Source organism: Lytechinus pictus, chromosome 5 (assembly GCF_037042905.1).
Source record: "Lytechinus pictus isolate F3 Inbred chromosome 5, Lp3.0, whole genome shotgun sequence".
Lineage (NCBI taxonomy): Eukaryota > Metazoa > Echinodermata > Echinoidea > Temnopleuroida > Toxopneustidae > Lytechinus > Lytechinus pictus.
Genome location: NC_087249.1, coordinates 47,128,648 through 47,143,969, shown reverse-complemented (window position 1 = coordinate 47,143,969; position 15,322 = coordinate 47,128,648). Strand labels below are relative to the sequence as shown.

General features: G+C 36.8%; 1 protein-coding gene across 1 annotated transcript in view; it reads right to left on the bottom strand.

The window, feature by feature from the left end:
- Positions 1 to 15,322, bottom strand: part of LOC129261342 (amyloid beta precursor protein binding family B member 2-like) — a 53,548-nt gene that overhangs the window by 29,916 nt on the left and 8,310 nt on the right. Inside the window, exon 4 of the mRNA XM_054899409.2 lies at positions 12,884 to 13,011. Coding sequence (XP_054755384.1) covers positions 12,884 to 13,011 — 128 coding nt within the window. The remainder of the gene's footprint in view (positions 1 to 12,883; positions 13,012 to 15,322) is intronic.

The window sequence follows — 15,322 nt, the reverse complement described above, 5'->3', positions numbered from 1 at the left end:
GAAGTAGACAATTCTTAACTAATATTCCAGCATATCACTCCAACTTCTTCTTCTTTCTCTTCCACTCTAATCTCCCTCTCTTTCTCCCTGTCTCTCTCTCCTTCTTCTTATCTTCTACTCCCATCTTTTCAATACACTCTTTCAGATTTAAATTGCCACCACTCTCTTCTCACTTTTCATTTCTCAAACATTTCCATTAAAATACAGATTCTAAGTATAGCATCCTTTTGTTCTTTTCCACTTTCCTTTCATCATCTCTGAGATTGAGAGCTAAGTCTGATTATCTCCAGCTCATTAACTCCAGTTAATCCATAAGTTAGTATATATTTGATAGGTTTAATCAATAAATATTACACCCCCACCCCCGTTTGCTGTGCAAACCCTTTACATAAGGAAAGTTATCTGAAATGCAGCCGATGTTGTCTACCTTTGACTTGTGTATAAAAAGGTCCCTCTTTGTGCAAGATGTATTTTGTGCTAGTCTTGTGTGAAGACCAACTTCTTGATCATCAAAGTTACAAGCAGGGTCTGTGTATGCAGACTACCCCCTCCCCCCTCCCACAAATATTTGTTGTTTGGATAGAGAGAGAATTTTCTTCTTTTTATTCAATTTCTCTTTTATAATTTAATATAAATCATAACTTACATCTGACTTGAAAGCCTTACATGTATTTCCCACCAAGAGATAAGTGTAATAGATTAACATTAATGATTCGGGAATAATCAGGTCCTTTTCTTTACCCCAAGATAATATGTTATTTGCTGTATAAGCTCCAACTCCCAGTTGATGCAGAGTTCATCAACATCTTAGCAGAATGAGAAGTATTCCCAGGAGAATAATTATTCTATGAATATTTCGTGAAGTTAAACCATTAGAAAAGAGAGATTAACTTACTACAAACACTTCTTTTTTTTTGGGGGGGGGGCGTCAAAGGACTGTTGATGTATAAGAAATGAAACTTACAAGATAGCAGCAAGTTGTAATATATATCAAATTAAAAGTGACTGCAGATGATAGAAAGTGCTGCCATTTCAATTTAATGTTCATTCACTGATGGATACACCTCAATAATTTAGCCAAACCCATGCAATATGTTGGATATGAAATCTGTCATTCTCTTTTATAATACTACTATTCCGCCACAGAACCTAGGGGTGATCTTGAGTTCACTGCTGCATTATTTACATCATTGCAACAATCCGCAGGGGGTATAATCACCTATGAATATTCATTATATTAACAGGACATCACCACTAAGAACTGTTTACGGATTGATTTACGATGCATGAGACGAAGTGATGATATGAAAATAATGCTCATCCACTACTAATGAATATACCCTAAAAAATGGTCAGTAATTTAAAAAAAATACTGCTGAGTAACCCTTTCTTTGACTCTGTCTCTCTTTCTTTATTTCATCCTTATAAATCAATTTTCTATTTGTAATTCTTAGTCTGAGTTTAACTTAATGTAATGGTGTACTGGTATAAAGAAATATATAATGAATGATCAAAAGTCCAGTTTATCTCTCACACTTAATGTCCATATGAAATATGTAGAGGTTTTGCTTGTATTCCAATTTCTTTGTTGATTTTTTTGTGTGTCTTATGGAGAAAAAATTATAAATTATATGTTCAAAATCTGTTGCTATCACCGATATCAGGGAGAGAGATATTAGATGCATAAAATACAGTGAAGAATTCTATTATATTATGTTAAATGTAAGTAAGTCACAGGAATACATACATCGATGGTGTAGGTTGAATGGAAAAAAATAGCAAAGTATCAATGCTACAGGGTTTAATCAACTTATATCAAATGGCTACGGGGAAGATTACCCTCTTCTATGGTATCTCACAGGTACAAATCTAATGTGATGATAGCCCTATAACCGTACCCGCACCCATCAGATATGTTACGCGAAAATGAAAATCAATTTCCCTAATAGGCTAGAAGCAATGTTACATTCATGTCTGGGGTCGTGTTATCCCAGCCTACAAGAAATCTACTCTTAAGAGGGAGCAGGGAGCGAACTTCAACCCCTTTTCATTGTCTGACAATCTTTCAGCTCTAAAGCGAAGAGATATCAAGCATTCATGCTTGAAGCCTTTAACATGAGACAGGATAAGTTTCAGATCTGCCAGGTATAATGCAATTACAAGATTAAAGACACTATATTCTTGGATTTACAAAGGGTAATCTTTTTAAAATATGAATACAGGCTCAGCTGGAGGAAATGTTTCATTTTGAAAATCTTATTAACGGATAAAATGTATCTTTACTGCTGGAATGTTTCAGTCATACTCATATGCTTCTTTGCCCTGATGTGATAATGAAAAATAAATAAGAAAGAGGTTGAGTAAGTGAGTGAGCGAGAGAGAGAGAGAGAATTTTAGAAGATAAGAACACTCAAAGTCCCAAGTTTTCCATGATACAGAATTTTTTTTTAAAATCACAGAATTCCCGATGACTGGGTTTCAAACAAGAAACACGATAGTTTGTACAAAAATGGAATTACAAACTTTGAGAAAAAAAATAATGTGTAAACCAAGCAAAATCCACTAAAGGACAATTGCGCATCACCAGAAAATCTAAATTGAAGCTATAGATCTTTAGCATGTGTTCGCGGAGTACAGTTTTTTTAACAGAATATGCTGTTTAGAATGGTCTTATGTTTTATGTCATAAAAAAACAAATGTAATTTTTAGAAAATGGATAATTTGAGATGTTTCTAAGGTGAATCTCAACGCCCTAAAGAAATAATGAATGAAAGAGAAAGGAGAAAATGGAAACAGATAAGCTTAACACTTTTAGTTCTGAAGAACATTTTTACATTACAAAATGAATAATGTGCATCTTCTTCATTTGGTCATCATTTCATGTACATCTGAACATTATGTTTAATAGTAAGAACGCAGCATGCCCCTTCATGTCTACAGAACATTCCTTCCTTTCGCAGCACTCAAATGTGAGATTTCAGCAAACACTGAACCAAAAATGTGTTTAGTCCGTCCTCGAGAATTGCGCAAAAAATCCTGTTTCTCGATCCCTCTCTGTTCTTATCTCACGATCACAAGTCAATGACCACCTTAGTAGCTTTTAACCTACGCCGGCCTCTCAAGCCACAAATTCATCCATTATTCAAAGAATATTGATGGGATACACAGTTCAGCCAGGATATGTGTTGTCTGAAATCACAAAGCAACATTTTATCCAAATGTAACTGGGCATGCTTTAAATGTGACAGGGGAACAGATTAGGGGCAGTCGCAACTGAGCCTGGCCTTACAAAGATCTGCGATTGATCCAATCAACCACAACTATGGAAAGCCAGCAACGTTAACTATTGAAATGCATGTTTCTTCAAAATACTTTATAGATATGATGTATGATTCATACATGTACATTCATAGTTTTCTTGAGAGTTCAGCGTGCTTTTCTTTGTTATCAAAGAACTTAGTGCACTTTTTTTTTGTCCCAAAATTATGACATTGATGGATTTCCATACAGTTGAGGTCGATCGTATCAATCGCAACTCTTTGTATGACGGGGGCCCAGGTGTGACGTCAACAAACTAGAAATCTTAAAACCAAAGACAGAATAGGCATCCCTGTTAGTGGTTAGATTGTAAACAGTTGTGGGGTAGGGTCTGGAATTGGCATGGGAAACAAACAATCTGGAAGAGGGAATTGTCCCCCCCTCCCCAATTTCAAATTTTGTACAGCAGTCTATAGGAGACGGTCGTCTGCTCCTGATCCAGAAGTGAAAACATATCTCAAGAATTCACCTTGCATGAAAGCAGACTGAGGGGTGAGTTGGATGCCTTAAAATTTGATTGGTAGCAATAGAAAAGACTGACTTCTCCTAATCCTGTTTATGCTCTCCTAAAAGACAATAATCTGTGGTCAAGGTCACAAAACGGAGATGATTAATTTCATGAGCTACAATCAAAAATATATGATTCGTTTTACAGCATAAGGCTATTGGGACACTGATTTCTCCCTTGTCACCAAGAGCTTTGAAATCATCGATGCAACCTGTGCTTCGTAACTAACCTACTATATGTCAGGGTTCACCCATTTCCTGTGGCAATACTACCCTCCCAGGGAGTGTTTCATCAAACAAAAATTCAGCAATTTTCACTGACTAATTTATTCTGAGCCAATCAGATACAAGGATTTCCATTCATAATTTAGTCTGTGAAAACCTTTGTTTCAGGAAATGCTCCCCACATGAATACCTTCAAACACCAATCCACCCATTTCTCTTTTAAAAATCCCTACATCATTACCACTGAAAGGCATCTTTCAGGGGGCATTTCATGAAACTACAGTCAGTGATTGTCACCGACTATTGTTACAAGCTACTGAAATCCTCGCATCTGATTGGTCGAGAACAAATCAGTCAGAGAAAAACACTGAGAGGATGCTTCATGGCACACTCTGGAGGTGTGCACAACATCAAGGTGTGCAGACGTAAAGGTTAATTTATTCAATCGGAGCAAGGTGCGAATCTTCTCCAAAGAGGAGAGAAATAATGGAAGGGGGTGGACGGGGGAGGTTTTGTTTTGATTCTGTTTCTTCGCCCAAGGAACTCTCCAGTCTGGGACCTACTGAAGCAGGACATAACCTAGATAAATTGCTTGATAAAAATCAATAATTTTGCCAGTCAAGATTGACTGATACATGCGTAATTTGACAAGTAGGCATTGCAGCACAATGTCTCCATCTATTTCTGAATATGGAAGCCTCTTACCTGGCACTGCAGGAGATATAATACGTACATTAAACAGTTAAAACGCTGTTTTAATTTTTTATACAATGCAGTTTACTTAATGACCCGTCCAGTTAGTTGTTTAAACAGTTTAAATAATTGTTTAAAATCTTTAACAACAAAAGTTTAATTTATAATATTTAATTTTCAATAAATCAAGCATGGTTGTTTAAACTGTTAAACAACGACCCTAGGGTTTATATAGTAAACAGCATTGTGTAAAAGTTTTAAACAACATGTTACTGTGTATATCTGCAACAGGCAACCTTCCACCTGACAAACAGTTTACCTTTATTACTATACACTCTCAGAAATTTGTTTAACCAATCCCTTGTTAAAGATGATTATGTTTCTATACAAGGAAAGCAAGAAGTCAATATATTATGTCTTTATTGTATGGGTGTACGGTTGGGGGGGGGGGGCTTGTTGGGATGAATAAATTTCTCTATAATGAAAGCTGGAAGCCAATCTATTGAATATTCATGGTACTGGAGAGGGGCACTTGTTACGATGAATATATTTCTCTAAAAGGTAACCGAAAATCCAATAATCAAATATTTGTTGTACATGGAAGGGGGGGACTTGTTAAAATGAATTTATTTCTATAAAAGGAAAGCAAGAAGTCGATATATTATGTATTCAATGTTAGGGGGGGGGGGCTTTTTAAGATGAATATATTTCTCTAAAAGGAAAACATAAAGCCAATATATGTTGAACATTTATTGTACAAGGGGGGCACTTGTTACACGTGAACAATTCTCTAAAATGAAAGCAGGAATCCAAGATATTATTTATTAATCGTACAGGGGGGGTTGTTAAGATGAATATATTTCTCTGAAAGGAAAGCGGGAAGACGATATTTTTATACATTCATTCTCTAGGAAGCCCATTCATCAAAGCTATTTGCCATTTTCATGCCCTTTTTTGAACCTCCTAGCCAGGCACTGGCTTGTCAATTATAATGGATTATGCCTCTTCTAAATAGCAATATAATTTATGTATATCTATTCCTTGATAGGAGAGGATACAGTCTGCCCGAGAAGTCCCCCAAACTAATAATAAGGTTTAGCTGATCCCTGATACATCATTGGGGGATGATGAGAAAAAAGGGGTAATGTGAAATTGGGCTGTAAAACTTTTCAGAGACTGAGAGCAAAGGAATGATCATTTTATTATATACACACTTTAACTAAACTCATTCACTACCGAATCCTGTAATTCACACAGGCTTTGAGCAGGTAACAAGCAATTTCAGAAAGCTATGGTTTAATTTTAAAAAAAGTGCCTTTTCAGTCTATCAAACTCTTTATATCATTGGGTTTGAGAATGGTAGAGTAGATGGAGAGGTAAAGAGGAAGATGAAAATAATGAAAAAGAAAAGAAAGAGACAAAGATAGCTACAGATTATCATCAATCATTATTTAGATGTCTGATTTTTCATTTTTAATTTAGAGCTAATAAGAAGATACCATGCACATTTCACAAAACCACTTGCTCAAATAATTTGAACAAGCTTTTTCTAATTTTTTTAAAATTAAAATCCTTTTAAAAATCAATTTTGCTGTAGTTTCCACTGATGTTTTCCTCTGGTTGTTTGCTTTTTATAAAAACTATGGAATTTCTTTCCTTCATGCGGAGCAGAATATATACATTTGCCTTTACCCATGCATGACTATAAACAAAGCATATGGTACTAGACAAATTTCTCACGAAACTCATGACAAACATTAGTGTACCCCTTTTCTGTTACCGGCGCCCCCGCAACACCTTTTCCTCATCTGTCTTCTATCTTACGACATCGTCTGAAGAAGCACAAAAACACCTCATCTAAGCTCATGATTATTCATGACCGCTGCAAAAGGGCTTTTAGTGCTTCTTGTTTTACCTGCCGCCGATGTCTTCTCCTGTCAACCAATATGTCTGTCAGTTTTCCCGTCTCCTTCCACCTTCCTTTCATCTCTCATCTTACCTTTACTCTGCGCTCGCTCGCCCCTCGCCAAAAAACAACTCTCTCAGGTTGCTCTGGGGGAAAACCAAAGGAGAGGGCTGCCCCTCCCTGGCCCCTGAGTAGATTCAAGAGATTCTGCAGCAAGACGGTGAGATTATGGGTTTATGTCATTCCCCTTACTTTTTCCAGCTGTTAATTTTACCAGTTTATCCCCTCTTTGCCTTGTCCAGGAGTTTTCCCCTCCCCTTCCCTCTATCTCCCTTTAGAGGGTCAAATTTCAATATTGTATAAAAACTTTCAAAATCTTATCTAATTATAGGAAGAGAAGATGGCAATCAATGGCCGTCCACATCAACTAAGAAGCTTGAGGGAACCCTATTACCTTCCCTGGTGGGTCAGCTTTGGTCAAATGTATTGAGTCATCAAGGATGCCAACTACCTTTCATTTAACTTCAGAGGGCGTTCTTTCACTTTATTTGGCAGTCCCAGAAAAAAAAGTGTAAAAATGATCAGGAAGGAATCAAGGATTTTCTTGTAGGTTTGCTTGTATTTTGTTTTTGTGTCAATGCACATAAGTTCACACATAGTAAAATCAAACTTCTGTTTCATCGAACCAATAGTTCTCAGTTATAAAAAACATGCTAATGACAAATTTGCAAGGAAAGAAATTAGAAAAAACTTACACTAATTGAAAATGAAGTGACTAAAAACACAATTAATGGGATGAGTATCAGACTTTTACAAGTGTTCGAGTGCTATAAACAATTATCTTCAGTACAACGTTAGGCTACTTTTCCCTACAAAGCCATGGATAAAAGGCTGTAGTCTTTACCTTTTCCTTAAAAGAAGCATTTCCCTTTTCTTTCCCCCAATGAAATTGAATCCCTTTTATCATTAGAGCATCAGGTGAAGGATAAACTCAAAGGACTCCATTACAGCTTTATTCTGGGAACAACCCCCCAGGAACATGGGAATTGTAAAGCCTCATAATATGCTGATGGTAGTTATGAAAGCCACTTAAGATGCAGTGAGTATCGTTGAATAAAAGCCCCAAATTGGCAGGAATCTACCAAGCTAGAAATCCCCAATACGAGGTGTTGAGACAGATAAGAAGAAGAAGACTTGTTTGCTTGGGCACCTGCTGTTGTGACGTAAGGTGAACGACACGCAAAACATTACCCCGGAGGTGAAGGAGGGGCTTACCAACAGGCGACAACGCTACCTTGTCAGGAAAACGCAACGTGAGAGAACCGAGCGACACAAGAGCTATTTGGTGATCAGTCAGAGTCACACATACCTGTTCTTGCTCGATACGATGATGGGAGAAAGGGATTGAAAGACAGCGATCATGTCCTTGAAAATGCGTATATGTCTTTCGAAAGAACATGTTTCTATTTTTGCCATTCCAAACCATACCATTCTATTCAAGTCATGAATAAAATGCTCATGATCAGGCTTGAAAATGCTGTTTTGCTTTAAATAATCGAAAACTTTCTTTATCATCCATGCTAAGCATGATGAAATGATCATTAACAATTACACATAAATGCATGCATTTGAAGGGATCGATGCATCAGTTGTGGGAAATGTCAAGACAGCCATTTAAAGTTTTCAACTTCCTTTCACGTTGTTAAGGAAGTATAGCATAGTGTTAAGGTCAAATGCAAAAGCTTGCCCTTCAGATTCCATGAAATTTAAATAAAATGGGGAAATTTTCAGAACATTTGTGTGCAGTCCCACGCACAATTTCCTGTGCGCGGTGCAAGGTGTATTATAACACTGTTAGACAGTTAATATTTTATCATTCTGGTGATTCCAAAATCTCAAAGGTAGCTCCTAATCACCTTGAGATGGTTTATTCCACAATTCACAAAGGTCTGCAATCAATAGTTAAGTAGCAATGGCCAATCAAGGTCATCGTTGCATACGTGATCCATTCACACACTGAATGAAGAACCAATTGAAATTGTTCTTTCATATCTGCTACCCACCTTATGCTACGTGGCCCAAACTTTATGTTCATCCTTAATAATTTCCTTCAAGTTTTCGTACTTCTGAGTTCTGACTGACAATCCTAAATGTATTCTGTATGACGGGCCTAATACCAATCAAAAAATCCAAAATAGATCATTGCTCAGAAAGAAAAGCTTCTATTAAGAAATTTGTCACGTCTCTTTTATATATAAGCAACACAGAAAATGCTAATAATAAAAAATAATGTGAATTCACATCAAATCAGAGATTGTGTGTACTGCAAATAGCTTCTAATCCTACATTTTCAGTGCAGTGATTTGATTCTTAAATGTCACTGTATAATATTAATTTTCCCTCCCACTTGCCATAGCTGTATATCATTTTTCATACAACATAGTCTTTCTGTACAGATCATATTATAAACAGTTTGGATTTTACTTAGTATATCCACACATTCTATGAATATAATATAAGATTATCCTTGTCTTTATGTTCCTATCACAAAAAATAAAAGTTGATTTGCTTTAGTTAAAACTGATCTATCACTTGCAACAATTGATTGCAAACATGTTGCTGCATCATCCTGTCTGGAACCAAAAGGGAGCTAAAATAACGTCAAGTTAATGCCTTCTTTCGTCGATCATGAAAGTAAAATCTGATTGAAATAAATAGGCCTTCTTCTGCATCCCTCTATTCCCTCTTACCTAAGCACTCGTCCGACATAAAGAGAACATTGTTCCCCGCGGAGGTGCGTTCCACTTAAGAATACCTGTCTGCGTACCTTCGGCCTTCGGCAAGATTACCTGGACGCAGCTACTTCAAAACTCGGCCGGACAAAGGAGTCAAGAAAAACAAGATTATCAGCAGCAATTTAAAGTCATTATAGACTCTTAGACCTGATAAACACATTTACCTTATTCATCCAATCCCCTCTAGGTGAGTGATAGTATTAGATGATTATTATCATTTTAAAAATAAGAATTGGGACATGAACAGTGGCCGATCCAGATGGGGGGGGGAAGAGGCACATGTCCCTCTATAGTTATTATTGAAGAAACATATATCAATATATCTAAATCTAAAATAATTGTCATGTGCGCATCCCCTTTTCAACATTGGTATTTTCTCCCCCCCCCCCTATATTTCCAAATCCTGAATCCCCCTCTGAAATTGGTATCATGACAAAATGAAGGAGCACTTTTCATGCTTAAGAAATGCATCCATATGTGCCATAAACCCCGAAACTTTGAGTCATAACTAGACATAATCTAACCTTTTTATATTATGAGTATAATGTGGTAGGCAAACCATGACCTCATCCATCATTTTTATTTATCAAAGATAGTAAAATAAAATGGATTTACCCCAATTTGAACATTTCTGTTTTGCAGAGAAGCTTTGATGCAATAATAGCACCTGTAATCATGTCGCCCACACACCTAGCCCAAAGATAAATCTTTAAACGTCCGTCAAGGCCCTAAACAAACAAGAAAGAAGCCGCTTATAGTCCCAAATAAAGGTAAGTAAGCCACCTTGCTCAATAACAGTTCTACTTTCCCTCATTTCCATCTACCTGCGCAAGACTTCGATTACCCAAGAGGACAGGTACAGATACGACAGTGCAAGGCGAGACAAGAGCTTCATTATCGCCGATCGTCTCAAGTTTAGATGAGTGCCCCAGTCGCAGGGCGGAATCCGGCCTACCTTTCCTTTACCTGTGTTCCACCGACCCCATCCAAGATGTCGGTTAATCCTTTTTATAATGCGGAACCCACTTTCCCCTGGAGATTTCTACCTGGATGTCTAGTCTTACAGCGTGACATTTCCAAGAGAGTTTCCATCCCACACCGTCCAGAAGTATTTCAGAAAGCATCTTGTTGGCAAGTTTCACTCACAAGTTTGCTCTGAGCCAATCAGATGAAAGGATTTCAGTAGCTTATGACAATAGTCCCTGAAAATCACTGATTGTTTGCTTTATGAAATGCTCCCCAGGTCTTTCTATTCCATCTAGTCATTGTCTGTCATCAACGCTTTTCATATTATTCTGTTTGGCGATCTTGTCACGCCATTTCCTAGCAGTTCCTTCTTGGGATGTTGTGCGAAATCACTTGAATTTACTTTCCTGTCCAAGGGTTCTGCTCTCAAGAGAATCAATTTTTGGGGGGAGCAATAACGGGTGCTTGATTTCAAATATCATTTTGTGACCTTGAGACCACCCTAAGTCCCTCCAGTGCCCTGTAACACAAAGCTTAGCGATAGATCTTGGGGCTGGTTTCTATGATTGATCGCACTGATTATTGTGTATGATCAATCATAAAAATTAGCCTCGTGATCAATTGCTGTACTTTATGTTACAGGCCCGTGAACCGAATAATCAGAATATGAGCAAGGTCAATATATTACTGAAACTGTATACTTGGTACATGTATTTCATTATATCCAAGCTGAGTTTCACAAGGATAAAGCGTGACTAAAAATTGCACTTACCTCCCCAGTTATTGATTGTGAGGGCATTGGAAAGGCTATCCTTGGCAGGGGGCCATTTTTAATGACACTTTTTCAAAATATTCTTCATAAATATATATTTTTTTAAATTAGTTTAGCCCATAAATAATATAAGACGACCTGACAAGAAGACCAACTGCTTATATAGACTGAGTGAATTTACAGTACCGGTTAACCTCTGCTATCAACATGGCAACTCTATGGCATACAAAAAGAGGAATGAAAAGATTATCATTTTTGTCAAACAAAGAAAGGTGCCGGGAATAAACCCCAACTCCACACATCAGCTGAATATTTTCCACCATCAATACACCCATTTTTGTAAATGAATAATCAGATCTTACATAATAAGTGCCAAAGGTCACAGGATACCCATCCAATTTATCTAATTTTGCCATCTGCGAATCGGGATGTGTTTGGCCTTGTACGTGATTGAGCCTTACTGGGGTCAATTGCTCTGGATTCAAATATCACACTGTCTGGAGCTTATTATAAATAGATGAAACCGGCTCCGTCTACTTATGGCTTTCCTTGCTACCCACAATGCATCAGCAGATGATAGGAGGCAATGCAATTCCTCACAGGATTTGTTCATCTTTCTCCCAATGATTCTTTTAATAGCCAGCCCTACTGCCGTGAAAGTGAAATAATGCAGTCTTCAAGAAATGGAAATTAAATTGAGATTGTTTCTACATTGTGTTGTCACTGACTGATGAAGAATTTCAAAAACATTGAATTTGCAATAACAACATGAATGTGAGATGAAAGAAGGCAAATTTCTGCACTCCAGCAAAAGATATCTAAAAGAGGTAAAAGTATAGTAAGTAGGATTAATTCCTTGAACACACTGACTGCTGCTGAAGAAATGATAGCTCCAATGTAAGCTGGGTAATGATAGTAGCGTATATCCTCTAGCAAAAGTGTTACATAAATCATAATCATTATTATTAAAAAAAAAAAAATTAGTCTCACGTTGTGGCTTTGCACATTGCAGTCACTTAAAATCTCATGCACAATTTTACAACCAGCTTGTGACATGGCCCTTGAAGTCTTAACAAAGTGTAACTTTATTCAAAATTACCCAATCCGAATGTGACACAAAGATATAAGCCTACTCTCAGAATTTTCTTTAATCAACCTGAAAATTGATTAAAATATGAAGCAAACAACAGTTGGTTAAAAAAATCCCAATTCATTTTCTTTTATCCAACAGTAGGTAAGTTAATACTAATTCATACTTCTACTTGCAACAATTTATAGATGGTTATGAAAATTCTGAGAGTGCGTAAAGATGCTTGGTTTAAAAATCAGATTATCATACTAGTATTTAAAATCATACTGATACGATATAACATTATTATTATCCCTTTTATCACACCATTTTCTAAAAAGTCATTAGTAACTTGAAGATTGAGCTTTATGAGAAGACTCCCAGAAGAAATTCAACAACCTTGAGACAGAACCAATGAATGGATAAGGGGAGCTTATACAATCATGAAATGTCAGGAACATTCCCGACAAAGGTGCCCGATATAACCAAGATCATACGCAACGACTGAGGTAACAAACGGATAAATGTCAATTCAACCAAAGTGCATGCCTACACTCACATCCAAATCTCAAATAGGGAAGGCTTGGGATTTGGGGTGGGAAATGATGAAATGTCAAATAAACTTTTCTCACCTTCCGTTATCGCGTCCGACACCCCAGACTCGGATGCTGCACACGTGCTGCGAGTTGAGGATGGTGGAGTCGTTAGGGTCCGTGAGTTTCAGGTACTCGTCTTCTAAGACCATGTACATGTCTTTACCCTGGGGGAAAGAGAAGAGGAGGTTTGTGGATGGAATTAGCAATGATGGAATGAACGAATGAAAGAATGAATGATTTTAGAAAAGAAATAATGATGATGAGTCGATAGGGTCCATGAGTTTCAGGGTACTCGTCTTCTAAGACCATGTACTGTCTTTACCCGGGGGGGGGGGGGGGCAGAAGAGTAGGTTGGTGGATGGAATTAGTTATGATGGAATGAAAGAATGAATGTTAGAGAAGAAAGAGTAAAGGTGGGTTGTTAGGGTCCATGAGTTTCAGGTACTCATCTTCTAAAACCATGTACATGCCTTTACTCTAGGGAAAGAGTAGAGGATAAGGAATTAGCAATGATGGAATGAAATAATGAAAGAGTGAAAGACAATAAAGAAGAGAGAATGATGGTGGTGTTTTTATGAACTATGAGTTCTAAGATAATATATTATGATGTGAGGGGTCTATAGATGAAGAGAAATACAAGATATTTATTTATGAATGGATTTAGCAATGAATGAATGTGCGATGGGAAACTGAAAGATAATAAAGATGACAGGAATAATAATAATAATTTGTTCACGTTTTCTGAATTTTGAATACTCTCAGGTACACCATTATGTCCATTCTAACAACATTGGCAAAATATTTTATCAAAGTTAAACATCTTGAAATATCTAAATACAATGCTTATTCTGTTAATGAAAGAAATTGATTGCATGCCATCCAGATGGAAGTGTGCATAGTGCCCCAATTTTAATTCATTTGTGTTTTTTTTTTATGAAATGAAATCTAAGCTAGATATGAACATCGTAGGGATAAAATATAATAATAAATCCTGGCTTTGCATAAATTTAAATCCTCGTCATCAACCACTCAATCCCAATTATATTACATGTCTGACCATTTCAACACTTCTACCTTTCATCACTAAATTGCAACTTTAAAAATCCATAACTCTGGTATTGATTGCTGTAATTTTGCAGAACTTTTGTTTCTCTCATTTTTCTGATTTTAATGCAATCAACTTGATGTCACCGTGAATTCTCCTTAAACACGTGCCCGAGAATTTGGCAGCAAGTTAAGAAATAGCAAAGTGTTTTACTGATTCAATGGATCATTTCACTACACTAGGGCTTCCCATCTGGCCCATTTCCAAGGAATCGCGATCAAACCTAATCAAATCTTGTCTTGTGATACCCCTTCCTTAAGGCTATAGGTCACCCCTTTCCCATCACCTAATTCAAGATAGCGGCCATTTTCATGCTGAGGTAGTCTAATTCAGTGTTAGTCATACAGGTGGTTCTCAGAATAACCAACATTTTCTGTTGATTCTGGTTCCGTTGCAACAACTCGAGTAAGATCTCGGCAGTGTAGCTTTCTGCTGCATTAGCATTAAAGCTGGTAGAACTTAAACTACTTTTATAGGAAACATTTGATGTCAATGTTGACCCTAATATTCTAGAGGGAGTGGGTTGATCAACCCCCCTCAGCATTTTTCAATTGTTAGAAATGCTATAAAGAATATTCACACCAAACATTTGCATTTTATAGGAGCTATATTTAGTGAATTAGAACAAAAAGTATTATTTCAAGAATAAATTAGTATAATTAATTCATATCGCAAAGTTTACCTATGCAACCGTATAGATTACATCATTCTATCTCCACCATGAGTGCAAATTTTGGTCGCGATTGTGGGAAGTGCTCCCAAGATCTTAAGCCCCATCCCCGCCAAACAAAAAATTCATTTAAGAAATCACTAAATAATATTTTGTTTTAAAAAATGATCTGCAGTCATTTTTTCATACAGACATATAGTAAATTCATGATTTCTATTTCAAGTTCAAGCAACTTGTCAAAGTTTTTGACATGTTATTTAGCAGGAATCCAACAATAAGGATGCTCTGCATCTTTTCATTGCAGCTTTAGGTTTATTTTCATTTGGTCCAAAGCCAATTCGTCCAATTGCCAACTCGTCTACTATCATTGGGTCTACCATCAGTTCGTCCAATATCCACATGGCCTAATTGCCATTTTATCCACTCACCATTTCATCTTATAACCAGTTGGTCCAATAGCGATTTAGTCCATATACCATGTGTTAATTGGGCAAAATGAATGAAAATACTGTAGATTGAATATTAAACCAACTGGTTATGAGACAAAATGGTCATAGACGAACTGGTGATTAGACGAAGTGATGATTGGACTTAATGGTTATTGGACCAAATGGTTGTAAGACAAAATGTTGAGGGACGGAATGGCATTAGACTAAATGAAGGTAGACCATGTCCTTTCCTGCAATACCATTTTATTTTT